Source organism: Anomaloglossus baeobatrachus, chromosome 11, assembly GCF_048569485.1.
Source record: "Anomaloglossus baeobatrachus isolate aAnoBae1 chromosome 11, aAnoBae1.hap1, whole genome shotgun sequence".
Lineage (NCBI taxonomy): Eukaryota > Metazoa > Chordata > Amphibia > Anura > Aromobatidae > Anomaloglossus > Anomaloglossus baeobatrachus.
Window position 1 is genome coordinate 144,224,587 of NC_134363.1, and position 20,590 is coordinate 144,245,176.

A 20,590-nucleotide genomic window follows, 5' to 3' on the forward strand; every position below is an offset into this window, starting at 1 on the left:
TTGTGTGTTACCTCCAAAATCAACATTGTTTCTGGCAACACACTAATGACCTATAAGGCGGCATTATAATAGGGATTCTGTAGAGCGAGTCTGTCCTTATTTAAAGGCCAACATACACATTCCTTAATATATGGGGGCCTCTCCCTTTTCTCCCCGGACAGATGATGTTGAAGGGGGAAACACGATCTGCTCTGCTTAGTTTCAATGGCTGATCCTTATGTCTGGGAACCATGGCTGTGGACCAAGCAGTCGTTGACCTGAAAACTGTTTCATGTGTATGTCCAGCTTAAAGGGAACTGGTGACCAGGTTTTCCCAATATAAAGTACGGCCACCACCTTTTAAAGGCCTCTTCCAGTATTCTAGTAAGCTAAACAAAGGTCCCCGCCCCCCCCCCCCCTTCCCATATAGCACAAAAAAATGGGTTTATATCCTCATACAGTGTGATCCGGTCCTATGGGCGCTGTTGGTCTTTCTTTGGAGCCTCCTCTCTCGATACAATCTCCGTCCTCCTTCCCTGCTTCGTGTGGATGCCACATCCTACATCATCTACAGTATCCCTTCATTCTCGCTCTTGCCTGAGGACAAAGTAAAGTACTGTAATGCGCATGCGCCCTGGTGAGGCCAAAGCATGCCGATATCCCACCTGCGCAGGTTCAGTCGTCGCTTTGTGTATGGAGAGCAGCAGCTGTGACAGCCCTTCGCATTGACTGACAGCCACTCAACATTAGAGGAAGCTGTCAGTCAGTGCGGGGGTTATTATTATTATTATTATTATTATTATTATTATTATTATTATTATTATTATTATTATTATTATTATTATTTATTTATAGAGCACCATTAATTCCATGGTGCTGTACATGAGAAGGGGGTTACATACAAAATACGTATACAAGTTACAGTAGACAGACTAGTACAGAGGGAAGAGGGCCCTACCCTTGCGGGCTTACATTCTATAGGATTATGGGGAGGAGACAATAGGTGGGGTGTAGGTCAGGCGGCGGCTCCGCACGGTGGTCGGGCGGCAGCTCCGCACGGTGGTCGGGCGGCAGCTCCGCACGGTGGTCGGGCGGCAGCTCCGCACGGTGGTCGGGCGGCAGCGAGTTCATTGTAGATTGTAGGCATTTCTGAACAGATGAGTTTTCAGGTTCCGTTTGAAGTTTGCAAGGGTAGGGGATAGTCTGACGTGTTGAGGCAGCGAGTTCCAGGAGACTGGGGATGCTCGGGAGAAGTCTTGGAGTCGGTTGCGTGAGGAGCGAATGAGAGAGGAGGAGAGGAGGAGATCTTGGGAGGACCGGAGGTGACGTGTTGGAGTGTAGTGGGAGAGTAGTTCGGAGATGTACGGAGGGGAAAGATTATGCACAGCTTTGTAGGTCAGTGTTAGAAGTTTGAATTGGATACGGTGGAAGATTGGAAGCCAGTGGAGGGACATGCAGAGGGGAGAAGCGGGGTGGTATTGAGGAGAGAGGTGGATAAGTCGGGCAGCAGAGTTAAGGATGGACTGGAGAGGGGCGAGCGTGTTGGCAGGGAGGCCACAGAGGAGGATGTTACAGTAGTCGAGGCGGGAGATTATGAGGGCATGCACTAGCATTTTAGTAGATTGCAAATTGAGGAAAGGGCGGATTCTGGAAATATTTTTGAGTTGAAGACGGCAGGAGGTGGTGAGGGACTGGATGTGTGGTATGAAGGATAAGGCAGAGTCAAAGGTCACTCCGAGGCAGCGAACTTTGGGTACTGGCGAGAGCGTGGTGTTATTTATTGTAATAGATAGATCAGGTGGAGAGTGTAGGTGAGACGGAGGAAAGATGATTAGTTCAGTTTTGGCCACATTGAGCTTTAGGAAGCGAGAGGAGAAGGAGGATATAGCAGATAGACATTTCGGGATTTTGGACAGCAGAGATGTGGCATCTGGGCCAGAGAGGTAGATCTGGGTGTCGTCGGCATATAGGTGGTATTGGAAGCCATGGGACTTTATGAGTTGTCCTAGGCCAAATGTGTAGATAGAGAAAAGTAGGGGTCCTAGGACAGAGCCTTGAGGGACGCCAACAGAGAGATGGTGGGATGAAGAGGTTGTGTGAGAGTGGGAGACACTGAAAGTGCGATTTGAGAGGTATGAAGAGATCCAAGAGAGGGCAAGATCTCTGACACCAAGGGAAGAGAGGGTCTGTAATAGGAGGGAGTGGTCAACGGTATCGAAGGCTGAGGACAGGTCTAGGAGTAGGAGTATAGAGAAGTGCTTGTTCGCTTTGGCAGTAAGCAAGTCATTTGTGATTTTAGTCAGGGCAGTTTCGGTAGAGTGATGTGGACGGAAGCCGGACTGTAGGTTGTCAAAGAGAGCGTTAGAGGAGAGGTGGGAGGAAAGTTCAGCATGGACATGCTGTTCCAGGGGGTTCTGTTACAGCTGCTGCTCTCCATACAGAGAGCGGGGACTGAACCTACGCAGGCATGTAGGTGACTGAAACCTGATAGTTGCTGGGAGGAATAAAGTTAATTTCCTCCCAGCAGCAGGGTTTAATGCTATTAACTTGCAGATTAACCTCATAACTGCAGGTTAATGGTGTGGGGTTGTGGTGTTTGTTTTTTTTTTTTTTGTTTTTTTTGGTTCCCACCTCCCCCCCCCCCCCCCCCAACATGACAGGTTTCCTTTTTAAAAGCAGTTTAAAAAATCCTCCTAAATGTAGACACTAGAGCTGCAAATCATGGATAAGGCAAAAAGGATTTTGAGAACCGGGGTGCCATAAAAATGATAAAAGCATCATTGCCTACATGTTAAAGAAGCACTCCTCCCATTTGTACATATTTTTTTTTATTCCCTAAACCTGCTATGTGCGCACGTGTGCGCTCTGCGCCGCACCTAAAAGGTGCGCTGAAAAGCCCGTTCTGAAGCGCATGGTGCCAGCAGAGAACGTGCGCTCTGCATGCTGCCTCTCCCTATAGACAGCATTCAAACCGCACGAAAGAAGTGACATGTCACTTCTTAGAATGCAGCGATTCGGGCAGCAGCCAAATCGCTGCGTTCTAATAGGCTACGTGCGCATGGCTCCTGCACAATCTCCATAGACTGTGCAGGGGACACAGGACGCATGGAGTTACGCTGCGGTACAGAACGCAGCGTAACTGCATACAATACGCACACGTGCGCACATCCCCTAAATCTTGGTGCAGTGTCAGTCACTGATCGCCGTCTTTTCCTTATCAAGCACAGTTCCTCTCCTCTTCTGAGTCACATGATAATTCCCATTCTCCAAATCACACTGCACTGTATGGGCCCGATTGATCATTTCCAATTTATTGAAGTCCTTTCAGTACCAAAAGTTGCAAATCCCTTAAAAAAAATCACAAAAATACACCAAACTCCTTGAGAAACCTTACTTCAGGAGAAAGACTGGAGTGAGCTGCAACATTTGGTAATATTCGCATTTCTTGAATCTGTCTAAACCATCTAGATAAAGTGTCATAAAATGAATAGAGAATAAAGGTGGTGTTACACACAGCGACAACGACGTCGCTGCTACGTCACCATTTTCTGTGACGTTGCAGCGACGTCGCTGTCGCTGTGTGTGACATTCAGCAACGATCTGACCCCTGCTGTGAGGTCGCCGCTCGTTGCTGAATGTCCAGCTTCATTTTTTGGTCGTCGTTCTCCCGCTGTGACACACACATCACTGTGTGTGACAGCGATGAAATGAAGCGAGCAGGGAGCAGGAGCCGGCATCTGGCAGCTGCGGTAAGCTGTAACCAGGGTAAACATCGGGTAACAAAGGGAAGACCTTTCCTTGGTTACCCGATATTTACCTTCGTTACCAGCGTCCGCTGCTCTCGCTGCCAGTGCCGGCTCCCTCCTCTCTGCACATGTAGCTGCAGTACACATCGGGTAATTAACCCGATGTGTACTATAGCTAGGAGTGCAGGGAGCCAGCGCTAAGCAGTGTGCACGGCTCCCTGCTCTCTGCACATGTAGCACAGCGACGCGTGTCGTTATGATCGCTGCTGCGTCTGCTGTTTGACAGCTAAGCAGCGATCATAACTGCGACTTACTAGGTCGTTGTTGCGTCACAGAAAATTGTGACGTAACGGCGACGTCGCTGTCGCTATGTGTGAACCCAGCTTAAGGCACAAATGCTGTCACTAAAAAGGAGCAAATTACTCCAGAAAAGTAGTGAAATGGCAATGTTGAATTGGGGCCATATGTGTGATTCGTTTGTCACATTGGCAATATAAGTCTATAGAACCTCATTCCATAGACCTTAAATTGTAAAAACCACTTTCGACTCTCGCGTAGCACCTAGTGTGAGCCAGATGGTTGGAAGAGTGGTCACATTGTCAAGGGAGGAATTTGGGTGAAGACTGCTAATGGAGTCTTCGTTTGGGATATTCAGAGTCCTTGTTGGCCTTTTTACTGAGCATACTTAATAATGTTGGTTGTATGTTTTGGGGTCGTCGTTCTGCTACGGAATAAACTTACAAGGACCCTCCTCCAGGCTTCACTGCTTTCTGCAGACGCTCCATTCATTGTACCGCTCTCTCCAGTCCCTTGCAAAGAAATTTGTTCTGTTACAGACATATCACATTTTGACTCCTCAGTGCAGAGCACCTGCTGCCATTTTTATCTCCACCCCAGGTCCTATTTTTTTTCATGAATGGCTGAGTTGCTTCATCTTGTTTGCATATAGGTTTTTGGCTGTAATTCATCCTTTAAGCAAACATCTGGGCCAGGCTTCTATGAAAAGTAGATGGATTTAGCTGGTCCTGCTGGTTGCTGCAGGTTCTGAGCTGATGGCCCTGCTGGACATCACTTGATTTAGAAGGGAAGGAAACATGATGACCCCGATTCATCAAAGTTGAACAAAAATGTCACGACTTTTGTTGTTTACCCATTGGTCACAGCAAACTTTGCCAAAATTGGTGTAACCAAGCCCACCCATCAAATTTATCAAAATTTGTCACTTAAGTGGTATAAATTTCCCCAGTAATATACTGTGGTCCCTAAGTGTATTACTTTTCTGGCAGAGGCAAACACCAATTTTAAGATGTGTCCAATTCCTTAAGGGTCATGTGCCTTTCAATGAATTATGCATTATATCTTACTTCAGTTGCCCCATTCAGTAAGACTGGCATATACAACTTCAGTCTTGGCCATGGAAACTTAACGAATCGAAGCTGATGGCTAACTACTGCTTCTACGGTCCTCAACTTAACCATTTTTGGTGTCCTCAATGCTGAGGCAGATAATAGTCCATCAAGGTGGTGTCTGATTGGTTTTATGTTTTGAGGTCCTTCTCATGCTGTAGAATACGTTTGGAGCCAATGTCATTTAAGAAGTATCCTCAGTGTAAATGTAGCGCCCAGAGAAGGGGGTACTCTGTCCTGGCCGGTAACAAATCGGAATGTCACTCTGGACTCTTCGTTGCCCGGTCCCGTGCTCTGGGCCCTTTTTTGTTAATGGGGGTGTATTTACAGGAGAGAAAAGTTCTCTTTTGTTTGTGTGTGGTTTTTTTTTTTTTTGTCATGTGACGCCACCTGCGGGTTGCGGTTAGAGGTGGGGAACAGCCGCTGCTGTATGTGGGTTCTCCCAGAGCTGATGGTAGTGGCAGCTGTGATGGTAGGCCCTCCACAGGTAGGGCTGTGCCTGGGAGATGTATGGTGTATAATTATAGAGACCACACCAGGTTAACTTTTTTTTTTAACAGTCTCTACTCACACAGACCCACTGGTTCAGGTCCCAGGAGTATCGGTGTCAATGTAGTGACCCAGGTTGCTCTATCCCCGGCACTGAGTCCCTGTAGCTTGAAGCGTTTGGGGGTCCCGACTGTCCCTTTGGGGTACAGTCTCCTTCTCCGTACGGCGGGCAGTGCGGACGCTGCGGAGAGGTAAGTGTCCGAACCCCGTTCCTAGTTTACTGCTGATGCCCCTGGATTATTTGGTTCGGTGAAGTCCGTGAAGGTTTCCACACCGTGCAGGTATTTATCAAACCGTTTGAAACTTGACATTTTACCTAGGGCCCTGTACCCAGTTTGTGCTCCGGTCCCACCTACCTCTCTCCCGTGCCCCCGGGGTCACCATTACATGGACCCAGCTCAGGCACGTCTGCACACCTCTACGTGCGCTCTCGGACTCTGGCTGCAGACTCCCTACTCCTCTCACCAGGCTGGCTAAAGCCTTTTGTTAACCCCCCTTTGCCCGGTGTGGAGTGTTCACTAGGATTTAATTGTGTTTTGGTGGTCAATGGCACTGTTACTCCAGGTCCCAGGGGATAGGTCCTGCATCCCCAAGAGGATGCAGTTCCTTGTAGTGCCCTGAGGTGCTCAGGGGCGTTACATAAAAAAGAACAAGGAGTCCTGGAGGTGATGATCCGTCCCCCACAGAGCCCTGCTCTCTCATCATCCAGTCTGTCTGGGTAGGAGACTGCAGGATTGGCACAAACCTCATACACAAGATCTGTTAGTTATCCAACATGGTTGGAAAAACCTCCTGCCGAATTCCTGAGTTTACACAGTACTGTAGGTGCAACAAGTTGAAACCTATGTGTTCCAGTATTTAATGCATGTTATCCAGGATGACCAGACACAAATGTTGGCACTAATAAAATTTACATCTGTCTAGAATCCTTGAAATTTCTTACTAATATTCATATATATTTTTTTTTCTTTTCACAGGTTTTTAAAATGTACTGGTATCTGAACAGCAGGTAGCGAATATCCCCCTTCAGCTTATACACAGGAGATATGTAATCAAAGACTTGGCGCAGCTGTTTACACCTGTCGTTGGAGAAATCGGTGACCATGGCGCATTCAAAATCCAATGGATCCCATTATGCTCTTACTGCCATTGGAGTGGGCCTACTGGTTCTTGGCGTGGTGATGGCAGTATGGAACCTTGTCCCGGGCTTCGGGAGCAATGACAAGCCCAGCACACCCCAGGGTAACACCAGCACGCCTCAGGGCAATGTGGACGTTAATCTAAAGAGTAAGACCTTTTCGGTGGCCTATGTGCTGGTGGGATCGGGCATTGCTCTTCTTTTATTGGCCATCTGCTTGAGCATACGCAACAAACGCAAGCGTCGATTAAGTATGGAGGGCGTGCAGGTCGTCCAGCAAGAAGCACACGCACAGACTGACGAGACGTGAGTCAATGTCTATCTAGTGTTACTTTTATGAATGGAGCTGGTGTTACTTGCTGTACATGGAGGGTGATTGCAGTTTATGGTTATAGCAGATTGAGTCTATGAAAGTGTCGTTCAGCTAAAATTGAATTTTCAGGTCCTCTTCACGTAATGTTAGATTGTGTGTTCCGGAGAAGATATTAACAAAGTACTTCAAGCTTAGGGTGACCATGACCAACTTGGGGGCACTGTACTGTATGGTGCTTAGGATTAGGCACTGTAGAGTATGGTTATTTGTGCATGGTGACACCCTTTATTTGCTGTCTAAAAACGATAACAAAGCAGAGATTAAAATTTAAAAATTTTAAAGGGGTTATTCGGTGCCATTCATAACCTCTCACTTCGGCAACGGAACACTCCGGTCCTGGTGACATTAACACCTGTGCACACGATACGGAAGTTGTCTGGGGTCAAAAAGTCCTTAATGTCGGCAGCTCTGGATGGGGCTGGATAACCCATTTAGGCCCTTACACTTATTACATCAACATCAGCTGAACCATCAATATTTGCCAGGATGGGACAACAATTTGGGGCCTTGCAACTAAAGGTTTTGGAAGAAACGAGGCTCAGACCTGTTGAATTACAATTCCTTTATCTTGCCTTTTTTCTCCTCCCTCCCTATTCCAGCAGATAACACAATTGCAGATCTGTGTGTCTGTAGTTAAGGCCACTTTCTATTAACACATGCACACTGTTCAGCCAAGCATACATGTATGGCCGGGGTCACACGGGGCACTAGTGCGATCCTCGCATGACACTCGGCTTACACTGGCAGCACAGCAGGAGCCGAGTGTCATGCGGGTGTTACTGCGACTGAGGTCCGATCATGCGATCGGACCTCAGCCTCGGGGAGCAGGCCGGCGCTGAGGAGGGGAGGGAGGGATTTATCTCCCTCTCTCCTCCGTAGCCGGCTATTGCTATTCTCGCCCTGCACTCGCGGTACACTGGTGTAATGTGTGTGCAGTGCGATCTTTATTTTTTTTTTTTTTTCCCCTCCTCCTCCCGCCCCATAGATTTGAATGGGTACGAGAGAAACAAGACTCTCATTACAGTTGCTGCATGCTGCGATTATTTTCTCGGTCCGATTAGGGCTGAGAAAATAATCGCTCATGGGTGCTGGGACATAGGCTAATATTGGTCCGAGTGGAATGCGATAAAACAACGCATACCACTCGCTCCGATTTTCATGCCGTGTGTCTTAGGCCTATATATGTGTGGAGCAGTTGGGAGAGATGGTTCTCAAAGGAGTATGGGCAGCCTTAGATCCAATTGTTATTTGCATTAGGCCTCCTACACACGTCCTTGTTTCCGGTACATGTGACGTCTGTTTGCACACGTACCGGAGACACGGACACACATAGATCCATTAAAATCAATAGGTTTGCACACAAGTGCCTAATTTCATACGGACTGTGTGTCTGTGAGCTCCACACGTAGACATGTTTGTTTTTTCTCCAGTAGCATGGATGTCACACTGCCCACACACTGATGTGATCAGTGTGACACGTACCGAAGAAAACGCGTGTCTGTGAAATAATAAAATGGTTTTCTATACTCGCCTGTATCCACCACTGATGTCTGCAGCGCTGCTGTCACTTGCTTCTGACCCCCGCTCATTATGCTCATTGCATATTCACTGCACCTCGGACTGGAAGCGGCAGCAGCGCCGGAGACAGCAGCACAATAGACAGGTAAGTATAGACGTTCATGCTGTCCGTGTTTAATGCGGATGTCATACTGATAGCACACTAACAGAACATGCGTGCACATACATACGCACTTACACCACAGACCGTGCAAAATGTGTGTGTTTTGCATGGACGTGTGAAAGAAGTCTTAGATAAATGTTGGCCATTTTCCTAAATCTATGCACATAAAGGCTCAACACAACAAAGTGTGCATGTTTTTCATGGGTGAGGAGAGTGAACCATGGCAAGACGACTGGTGGAAGCCTATCTCCCATGAAAACAAGAATAGGCTTTGAAAATCAACATACGTGTTTTTTTTTTTTTTTTTTTTTCATCTTTTATGTCTAAAGGGGTCTCCAAATTCTCCCTATAAGCCGCCTTGTTAAATATTTCACAATCTTTCCCCCTGTAGGCTGGGGATACATGGCGACTTTGGCCACATGTCGCACCGCCAAAGACAGCTAGTTGCTACATCGCAGCACAATACAAGTGAACCCTAAAGGGACCGTGTCAAGTTGTAAAAATTTGGATATGTTTTCGATATTTTTTTTTTTTTTTTTTTTTTTACTTTTTTTTGCAACTTCTCGCAATGCAACCCCATTCATTTGTATTGTATTGCATTGCGATGCAGCAACAAAATCTTTGGTTGTGCAACCTGTGCCACTGCCAAAGTCGCCGTGTTGCCTTAGGCTGCTTTCACACATCCGTTTTTTCCTGTGCGGCACAATCGGCGCTTTGCAGAAAAAACGCAACCGTTTTTTTTTTGTTTGCCGCTGGTTGCGTTTTTTTTTTTTTTTTGCATAGACTTTCATTAGTGCCATATTGTGTCGCATGGGCATGCGTTCGGTCCGGTTTTTGCCACATGTGGCAGATTTAGCCGATGCGGCGGCCGGATGGAACGTTGCCTGGCACTTTTTTTGTCCGGCAAAAAAAACGCATTGCGCCGCATCCGGTTGATGTGGCGCGATTTGCAATGCATGCCTATGCGGCAAACACCGCATCCGGCCGCCGCATGCGGTATTTTCCACTGCGCATGCTCAGTAGCGTGCCGCAAGCGGCAAAAACCGGCCGGGCCGGGCGTCAAAAACTTATGCAAAGGATGCGGTTTTGTCGCCTCATCCGTTGCATAGGTTTTAGAGCCGGATTGGCCGGCTCTGCTAAAACCGGAGGCGTGAAAGCAGCCTTAGTCCTGTTATCTCTGATCATCCACGTTTTTTGATGCTGCAGGTGGAGATTATATCCTAATGTAACCTGATTTCTGGTATTACATCGGCAGCGTGTGGAGACTTGTGCAGGAACCAGCAATACAACTTTGCAAAAGAACATAGTGTTTAGAAAAGGCATAGAAATGCCAACCAGGGCAGATGTGCGTCATCACTGGTATTGCTATACCTTGGCTTGGAATAGAAATCTTCTAAAATGTAGGCAATGGTATATAAAAATATATACACTGTATGAAGGGAAGTATTATTCACTGAATTCTGACTTTCATTCAGTCCCATTACCCTGGTGTATAACATCCTTAACATGTAAGAGCAGCTGATGGGAGCTCACTGATACCAGTGCAGCCCTGTAATAGGAGCCACTGATGCAACCAGTCCGTTCATTACATTCCCCCCCCCCATATAATTCTTCTCCTTCACCTGTGAGTGATATTAAGAAGTGGAAAGACCCGCAGTAACTCGGCCACAAAGTGGAGACCCCGTAACGTCACAGAGCGGGTTGTCCGAGTGCTGAAAAGCAGAGGGCAGAAAAGTCACAAACTCTCGGCTTACTCCATAATTGCAGAATCCAGACCTCCTCTGGTAACCTCAGCACAAACACTGCGCCCGCCGGGAGCTTAATGGCCGAGCAGCTGCATGGAGCTGTAAATCACCAAGCACAATGCCGAGTGCTGGATGTAGAGCTGTAAAGCACAAACACTGCCTGCAAGGTGTCGATTCGTATTGAATTGATGATGCCCTACAGTTTTTTTTTTAATTCACTTTTTTTTCTGTATCTCGTTCCGTTTTCGAGATAAAAATGTTAACTCCGTTGTTTTCCACCAGGTGGCGCTATAGGTGGGTTAATTGCGTAGCACATGGCTGCTTTACTATACCTAGACACCCCTTCTATGCCTATAGCTGCCTCTGTTCTCAAGTTAAGGCGGTGGACAGGATATGGGTGGACACTGTATTGTATGGTGAAAGAGGAAAAAAGCGATGGGCTTGTTTGTCCAGGGGTCTACCTCCAGCCCCTTAGTTCTACAAAAGGAAAACTTCATGGTTCAGCATTATGGACAATTTTAGATTTTAACTTTTGTGGGGGGAAAGTACCTTTTCTGTTCCCCCTAGACTCTGCCTAATGCATAAGGTCCATAAAGTCCTGGCCAAGGGAAGAATATGACCGGCCACACAGAGCCCAGACCTCAACCCCATCCAACATCTTTGAAATGAATTGGAGAAGAGAGTCCGGCCTCTCCCAACATCAGTGTCTGACCTTACAAATACTCTTCTAGATGAATGGGCAAAAATTTAAAGACCCTTCCAAAATCTTTAAGCACCACTCCAGCATTGTTGTTGTTCCCATATCCCCTATCATATATTCACCTTCTGTTGCCACCGCTTTGGTTGATCTCTGACAACTTACCTGACGGCTGCTCCAGTGTTTCGTGGAGTACGTCAGAAGCCACAACTCCATACAAGTCTATGGGAGTCTTGTTCTGGCTCTCCTAGAGATGCATTGAGCACTTGTGAAGTAACTTCTGGCCAGTCAGAAGTTACAGTTCCATGATGGCGCAGCGGGACCTGAGCATCATCTGTAAAAGGAAAAGCCTGCGGAAGAGGAGTATGTGACCGGTGGGGTTAGATTTAAAGGGCCAATCCACTGCTAAAAAAATAAATTGCTAGAGTGGTGGTTTAATTAAATCCTCACCCCATACAGCTGCATATTTGTACTCGGCTGATTTTAGGTGTTGCGCTCCAGTCTATGGCAGCCCCCTATCTTCTTATCCTGAATGTTTTACATTTTCTGGGTAAAAGCCCTTTCTATTAAGTTTGCAGATCTGTACTCATGAGACTCTTCAAGGAGCAGCCTGGAGTACACTGTAGTAAAGTAATGGGGATGAGCGGCAGCAGATTCTATTAGCACGGAGATGATCGGCCATTTAATTTGTATCCTGACTCTTCCTTTTGTATTTCTTAATAAAAGGAGATGGTTTTGTCTCCCTGATCCGTGCCTCACATTGCACCGGATAACTCCAGCACATAATCACCCACAGACCCATTGAGTTCTGTGCTATTGTGATGGAGTCTTGCAGATGGAATTGCAGCTTTTCTTCATCCCTGAATAGAGGGAAGAAATGACCAGAAAGCGACAGACCTCACGCTAAATGCAAGTACTCCCAGCTTAGTGCTACAGATCAATAACGCTGCCCCCTGCTGTCCGATGCTGTCTGATCTTAAGCCAAGGAGTCTCCTATTCCCAGTAAATAAATGTAATTGTACCCATTACGCTGGGTGACCAAGAATAATAAATATTTTTATTTTTTTTTATGCAACTTTAAAAAAAAAAAAGTGATTTTCAATTAGGAGGTTTTGCTTAATCCTGTGGGTTTTTTTTTTTTATTATAAAAAAAACAAAACAAAAAAAATGTGAGTGCCTTCCAAAACCTTACTTTGCTTCAGCTCCATTGATTCAGAATAGTTTCTTTTGGAGTACACATAATGGCAGTGAAGGGCACTACACCAGTCTCCTGCAGCAGCTGATCCCCAAAGTTAGAGACACAGGTGCTAACTGATCACTGCCATCATCTGTACTCCCAAATGAATACAATCTGATATCGATGAAGCTGAAGACAAATAGTCTAGGAGAAAAAAAACTGGCGTTTGGAAGCCACTTAAATGAGGATAGATAGATATCTGGAAAAAAGGAACAGTCGCACACTGCAAAACCACAAAAATACTCTACCTAATAAAATATTTTTTGGAGGTATTTAAAATATTAAAATGGCCATTGTAATATTAGCCCAGCGCCCCTTCATGGCACCATCCTTTGCTGGGTCCTACTCTAAACTGCATCTTTCTGGGCTTTAAAAAAAAAAAACCCTACACAAGATCAGCAGGTGGACACAAAATATATCATATATTGCACCGCCCCGTGGCTGCGGCCGCCGAGCCGCTCTGTTCCGTGCTCGTGTACTGCGGGTGGTGGCTCAAGCCTCTCACGGACCTGGGGGTCACGTCGCTCTGAAAGGAGTAGTGGCGGTGCACGCAGGGGTTTGGGTAATTGTTTGGTGGAATTGGTAAAGTTCATGACGCCACCCATGGGTTGTGGTGATTGTATGGTGGACACCATCGCTGCCGTTGACTAGGCCTCCCGGGGACGGTGTTATGCAGCTCGGTGTTAACCCCTCCGTGGGCAGGGGGCGATGGTCCCGGGGGCCTGCGGGAAGGTGAGGACTGGGGTGCAGGGTCGCGGTGCGGTGCCTGACAGCACTGGTGTGCTCACTCTGACACAAGATAACGGAGTCTCTGGTAAACCAAACGGTAGAATGGACGGGGCCCACAGCCGGCTGTGGTGGTCTGTGGCGCCCCTGAGGCTTCCGTCGCCACAGGAACATTTCACCCCAGCCAGAGGTGTGATGTCCCATCCTGGGTAAGGAAAGGAGTAAACGCCGGTCCACAGGCAAATCTGCACTACACCCATTGTTAGGCATATTTTGGGTCCGGGGATAGTGGCAGCCACCCCCATGCTGTATGATTGGGGGGCATAAGACCCATCCCTTTTCCCATTGGGTGGGGCCTAGCAACTGGGTGGGTGGGAATAGCCAGCCGAGAGTAGAGTAGAAAGAGGAAGGTCAAGTGTAGTCAGTCTGAAGTTGAAGTTAGAGTGAGAAATGAGAGTAAGGAGGAGAGCTGAGAGGAGTAAGAGTAGTGCTCTAGTCAGTCAGGAGCAAGAAATAGAAAGTGACGCTTCCTGGTGAAGACCCTGGGACCCAGTTAGGTCCAGGTGACACCACAACCGAGAAATACAGAAGGGATTCCAGGGCCACTGAATGGCTTTCAAGCACAGGGCCTGCTCCACAGGAAGATCAGGTGGCGGGATCAAGCTGCAGACAGGGGACGGTCCCTAGAAACTGGAGGAAGAGAAGTCCATTCCAAAAGTGAAAACCGAGGTCCAGGGTGGCTGCAAGCACCCAGGGCCACAGACCACTGCAGAACCTCTGGGAAGAGGGTGAAGTTCCAGCTAGGCTAGCCCCTTATCCGGAGGCTGTAGTGGAGGCCAAGCCAGGTTCATCCAGCAAAGGCAAGGCTTAGAAGACAGCTGAAGAGAGGAACACAATAGAAGGGTGTACCGGCTTTTACCCCCAGATCTACCCGGGATCAGCGGAGGTCCCTGACAGGGGGTTCCAGCCGTCCAAAGGCACAGTGCGTCATAAACCAGGAATTGTGAGTAAACAACTTGAAACTGCACCCTTGGTGTTGCCTCTGGTATTTCATCTGCACTGCATTCCATCATTGCATAGACTGTAATAAGCACCAACAGTTGCCCCGGGGCACTGCTCCACCTGTGGGGAGCAGGACCATCCAAGCTGCCATTCCACCAGCCCCAGAGGCCCCATACAGCAGCGGCGGCTTAATAGCCGCAAACCACAGGTGGCGTCACGACTATAAACTTTAAGCACCCCCACTGAAGCCATATTAATTGACTCCCGCCAGGGTCATGGAGTCGGGCCCCGCCACCACTGACAACCCCCGGACTAGTCCGGCCCGGCACCGGGTGTCCCATAGCCCTGGGGTGGGCGAATCAGTTCTCCCTGGACGGGTTGGTGGCGGCTGTCGTTCCCCTTGCACCGATGTTATGTTGTGAATGACTCCTGTGCCTGGACACTGGTAGTCCGCTACCCAGCGTGTAAGTGTCGTAGGAGCCAGTTTGCCCGCAAGCGCTGGCCTTTTGGATCTCTTGCCTTTGGCGGTGGCACTTATCCGGGATGGTTGGGCTGTTGCCGTCAATCGGGACTTGGGTGGTAATGAACCCCTGAGGTCCAGACCGCAATCAGTAAATTTGACTACCAGGGCGACTTCTAGCCTAGTCGGGGTCTGAGTACCCTGCCTGGTGCTTGGCTCCAATCTGCTCCCCGGTTCAGTACCGGCGGGCCACCGCACGACCCCGGTCCTTCAGTTCCACCGACCGTACACAAACTCCTGCAGACAGCCACCACCATCTGCCGACCTTGCTGGAGGTGCCTGGGCTCTGACCCAGACACCTTAACAGTCCGTGGCAGGCCTGGTCCCAGGTCTGCCCTTGACCTTCCCTCCTCACTCTTCAGCTCCACTCCACTGACTTACTGACTGACTGACTGTTCTTTCCCGCCTCCAGGCCTGTGAACTCCTCAGTGGGCGGAGTCAACCGCCTGGCTCCGCTCCACCTGGTGTGGACATCAGACCCTGGAGGGTGGCAACAAGGATTTTAGTGTGACTGTTGTCACCTGTGCGGGGAAGGGGTGTGTGTGGTGATGTGTCTGTGACTACCTGGCTAGTCCAGGGCGTCACAATATCATATTTCAATATTTCAGTATATATTGTATGTAATAGGGAGTGATGCTCTGTTTGCTGGATTTGCACTCTAGCCCCTGGCAGCTTCATTAGCCCTTTGTGTTTGTGCCGCCCCATGCCAGCAGCCGGCGCTGCTCTGATCCGGACCCGCTATGTGGCTTGAGGGATCCTCCGGACCCGGGGGTCACGCGGACACGCCGAATGAAAAGGGGGACGTAGTTGTACGGCCTTTACCATATTTGGTTCGTGACGCCACCCACGGTGTGTGGTGAAGTGGGACACCACTGCTGCTGTTGTGGGATGCCCGGGGGAGATGTAATGGCAGCCGGATGTTAACCCCTCCGTGGGTAGGGATGGTTGCCCCGGGGCCCAGTGTCTCTGTGCAGGGTGTGGCGATGGCAGGAGCATGCGCGCCTGGACAGAGCAGGGGATGTTTGGTTACTCAAGTAAATGAATCACACGAGTCTTTTGGTAAACCAAGGTGATGGTGGCCGGCCGCCGCGGCCGGTTGTACTCTGGTCTCCACCCGGCCTGGTGATCGACGTTGCTTCCTCTGCACTGTTTTTGTGTATTGTGGGCTGCCTGGTTTGGAACTCGGTAGTCCGCTCTCGGTCATCTGTGTGCCTGAGGAGCCGTGCCCGCTGACGCTGACTCGTGGGATCTATGGGCCCTGGCGGTTGCCCTATCCCTCTCTGTGGGTGGTTGTCTGCTTTTGGGACTTTGGTTGGGACAGGACCTGTAATCCTGCCCTCAATTGGTTGATTAGCTAGGCAGTTGGTCCCGGTCCTGGCCTCGGGGTCAGAGTACCCCCTCTGTGCACTGTTTCCGGTCAGTTCTCCGTGTCGGTACCAGCGGGCTACACATCTGCTCCGGTCCTCGTCGGATCTGCCGAGCCTTCTTCCCGTCTCCTGCTGACTGAGACCACCATCTGCTACCTAGCCAAGGTACCCAGGGCTCCGACCCTGGCACCGTTAAAGTTTAAACTTCTCCTCTGCTGGAGCTACACCTAGCTCCAGCCCACACTCCTCTCAACTTGAACTACAAAACTTCACTGCTTGCTTTCCCGCCCTGGGCTGTCTAGACACCTAGGTGGGCGTTTCCTAACCACCTGGTCCTGCCCACTGGTGTGCCTGTCTTGCCCTGAGGGGGGGTGATTAGGGTTTCAGGTCGGCTTTATGTAACCTAGGTGAGGGAAGGTGTTATGCGGGGGCCTGTGTGTGACTACCTGGTTTTGCCAGGGCGTCACATGTTAACCTGCTGATCTTGTAGGTTTTTTAAAGCCCAGAAAAGATGCAGTTTAAAGTAGGACCCAGCAAAGGAGGGTGCTGTGAAGGGGTGCTGGGCTGGTAGGTATTACAATGGCCATTTTAACATTCTAAATGGCTCCAAAAAATATTTTATTAGGTAAAGTATTTTTGTGGTTTTGCAGTGTGCGACTGTTACTTTTTGTCCCATATACTTCATATCACGTACAGATACGCACCTGTTTACATTGGTAGATGCTGCCAGTTCAGTTGGAAGTCAGGTTAGTACCAGCATGGGAACACCTGTTTTCATTCTCTTTTCATATTTTATATATATATATATATATATATATATATATATATATATATAATATATATATAATATATATTTCATATTCTTTCCTTTTTTTTTTTTCTTTTCTCTTTAATACTGATCTGGAAATTTCATAACTTTTCCCCGAAAAATTGGGTTTTTTTTTTTTTTCTTTTATGAGCCATGAAAGGGCCAACATTAATTTCAACAGAGCGGAAATTGCTTTTTATTACCTTTTCTATGCGGGTTTAAAGGTCGATTTGCATGGGTGGATAATTGGCAAATAAGCGTTATTAGAAATATTCATTCCTGATAATCAGCCCATGTAAACGTGCAGCCAATCAACTGGTGGAAAGGCAAAATGCTAATTTTGTCTTTATCGGATAATTTAGTTTGACATTGATGACCTATCCTTAGTATTGATCATCCGTGTTCGGCAGGGGTGTCTGATGTCATTGCACCCCCACGAATAAGCTGTTCCCAGTACCGCTGGCATCCGGAGCTACTCTGTTGTGGAGCTGCACAGCTACATCAATGGAATAGCGGAAGCTTCCCGGGTACTGCACATCCACTCCCTACAGATATCCAGCACCCAGCCACGGCCACCATTCTGTGAACAGAGCTGTGCAGCTCCACAACTGACTAGTTCTGGCCGCTGCCGGTACTGGGAACAACTGATCAGAAGGGGTGCTGGGTGTCTGATCCCCACTGATCAGGTATTATTGATGAGGTATCCTAAGGATAGGCCATCAATTTCTCAGCTGCGTGTATCTGCCATAGTCTATCTGTGAACTTTATGGACCTAAAAGGGTTATTCCCAAGTTCTTGCATAGGCACAATTGTAATTAGTTTGTAGAAACAAGCAAGTTTGAAATGTATTACTACTTATCGATGTTCACTGTTCTCCGGGTGAGCTTTTTTTTTTTTTTTTTTTTTTTTGGTTGTTTTTATTTTATGATTTACAACTTTGTTCCCTAAGTTACCAGCCACCACTACAATCAATCAGCAGTGGCTGAACATGAGCAGTGCTTACAAGCTCTTGCCAATAAAACTTGTAAACTCTGCCTTGAAGCTGTTTGGATTGTTCGAATGAATGGCGCTCATACATGGCACAGATGAAGCCACTGGCGCAACATGTTGTTGTTGTTTGTTTTTGTTTGTTTTTTTTTTTTTTTTGTTTTGTTTTTTAAGCTTCTCTTAGCTGATTAAAGTTACAAATTCTCTGTCAGAACTGATGTCGGGATCACTGGGCTCTCTGTTAAAGGTAATCTGTCGGCATGTTTTGATACGGAATCGGAGAGCAGCATTATGTGGGGCCAGAGACCTTGATTCCAGCGATGTCACTTAAACTACTTTCACACATCCGGTTTTTGCTGTCAGGCACAATCCGATGTAAAAACTGATGCAACAGATCAGGCGAAAAAAACAGATCACTTGCATAATAATAATAATAATAATAATCATTTTATATAGCGCTGTTAATTCTATAGCACTTCACATACATCAGCAACACTGTCCCCATTGGGGCTCACAATCTAGGTTCCCCGTGAGTATGTTTTTAGAGTGAGAGAGGAAACTGGAGTACCCGGAGGAAACCCACGCAAACATGGGGAGAACATACAAACTCCTTGCAGATGGTGTCCTTAGTAGAGCCCACCCCCCTGGCGTTCGAGTTCGGTTCCTCGATCGGAGGCTCCGTTCGACGAACCACTCGAACCCCATTGAAAACAATGGGAGGGAAACACAAACACATGGAAAAGTGACAAGGACATATACTCATGCGAAAACAAGAGCAGGACAAGTAAAAAGAGGAGGAGACACAGATATAGGCATGGCATGCCCTTCTAAAATCATGTAAAACACAGCAAGGGGACTCCAACCAGAGTCTCCCTTTTTCCCAAAAATTGGGCCACAGACACCCCTTCAGTGGCAGCACTTGTCCCCCAGTTGCAAACTTGACAGGTTGATTTGCATCAAGCACATTCCAAAATACGGCAGCCTTTACTCTCCCCAGGATGACACAGGGGTAGTAAAGTCCTTGCGGATCCATGACTTGTTCATCTTGATGAACGTCAGTCTGTCCACATTGTCACTGGACAGACGCGTGCGCTTATCTGTCAGCACACACCCAGCAGCACTGAAGACACGTTCAGAGACAACGCTGGCAGCTGGACTCGACAAAATCTCCAAGGCGTAATTGGAGAGCTCTGGCCATTTTTCAAGAATTGAAGCCCAAAATGAGCAAGGCTCAAGTTGCAAAGTCATGGCATCGATGTTCAATTGTAGATACTCCTGTATCATCCTCTCCAGCCGTTGACTGTGTGTCAGACTTGTTGTCTCTGGTGGCCTTGCATTGGATTGTCTAAAAAAATTATGAAAAGATTCCATAAAATTGCTGTTACCAGCACCAGATATGGTGCTACTGGTACAGGTAGACTGTTGATGACGAGACCGTCCCATGTTTGGCAAGTTACAACTAGGAAATTCACTCCCTGCACCTGCACGGTTGTTTGGTGTAAAAGCCGAACTAAGATCGAGTAACAGCTTCTGCTGATATTCCTGCATCCGTGCGTCCCTCTCTATGGCTGGAATTATTTCGCCAAATTTGGACTTGTACCGGGGATCTAATAGTGTGGCAAGCCAGTAGTCATCACCACTTCTAATTCGGACAATGCAAGGGTCATGTTGTAGGTAGTGCAGCAAGAAGGCGCTCATGTGTCTTGCGCAGCCATGCGGACCAAGTCCTTGCTGTGTTTGTGGCGGCGAGGTGATAACCGTGCTTCCTTCTTCTGACATCCCCCTCCCAACCTCGAACTACCGAAATTTCAAAGGTCTCCCTCATCTGCTGAGTTTTCCATGCCCATCACCAGTTCGTCCTCCATTTCTTTATGTTCTCCTGCACCTTCCTCAACAGTTTGGCTGCTACCATGCGCCCTTGTTAATCCCTCTCCCCCACCGTCACATGCCTGCTGCCTTGGTGATGCAGAACGTCTGGACCTTGCAGATCTTGGTAGCCCTTCCACATATGAATCCTCCCGTACTTCCTCCCCTTCCTCTTGTCCCACCCCTGACTCCGAATACTGTTTAGCGTGTGCTCCAGCATGTAAATGACTGGAATTGTCATGCTGATAATGGCAGTCAGCGCTAAACATATTCGTCGCCAGGTTGAAACTGTGCAGAAGGGTGCATAGGTCCTTGATCTGAGACCACTCCAGCAGCATGATCTGCCCCACCTCTGAATCTCGTTGGCCCAGGCTATACGTCATGACGTATTGCACCAGGGCTCGGCGGTGCTGCCACAGTCGCTGCAACATGTGGAGAGTCGAATTCCAACGTGTTGGCACATCGCATTTCAGGCGATGAACCGGCAGGCCGAAAGACTTCTGGAGCGATGCAAGTCGGTCAGCTGCGCCGGTTGAACAGCGCAAGTGAGCAGAGAGTGACCATGCCCTGTGCAGAAGCCCATCTAGGTTGGAATAGTGGGTTAAAAATTGCTAGACAACGAGGTTCAACACGTGAGCCATACAAGGTACGTGTGTCACCTTGCCCCAGCGTAGGGCCGCACCCAGGTTTGCAGCACTGTCGCACACGGCCTTCCCTGGCTGCAGGTTGAGTGGAGACAGCCATTTACTAAACTCGCTCTCCA

General features: G+C 48.2%; 1 protein-coding gene across 1 annotated transcript in view; it reads left to right on the forward strand.

Moving 5' to 3' along the window:
• TMEM51 (transmembrane protein 51) overlaps nucleotides 1-20,590 on the forward strand; it is a 70,358-nt gene that overhangs the window by 37,174 nt on the left and 12,594 nt on the right. Inside the window, exon 2 of the mRNA XM_075327681.1 lies at nucleotides 6,658-7,124. Coding sequence (XP_075183796.1) covers nucleotides 6,784-7,124 — 341 coding nt within the window. The 5' untranslated portion in view covers nucleotides 6,658-6,783. The remainder of the gene's footprint in view (nucleotides 1-6,657; nucleotides 7,125-20,590) is intronic.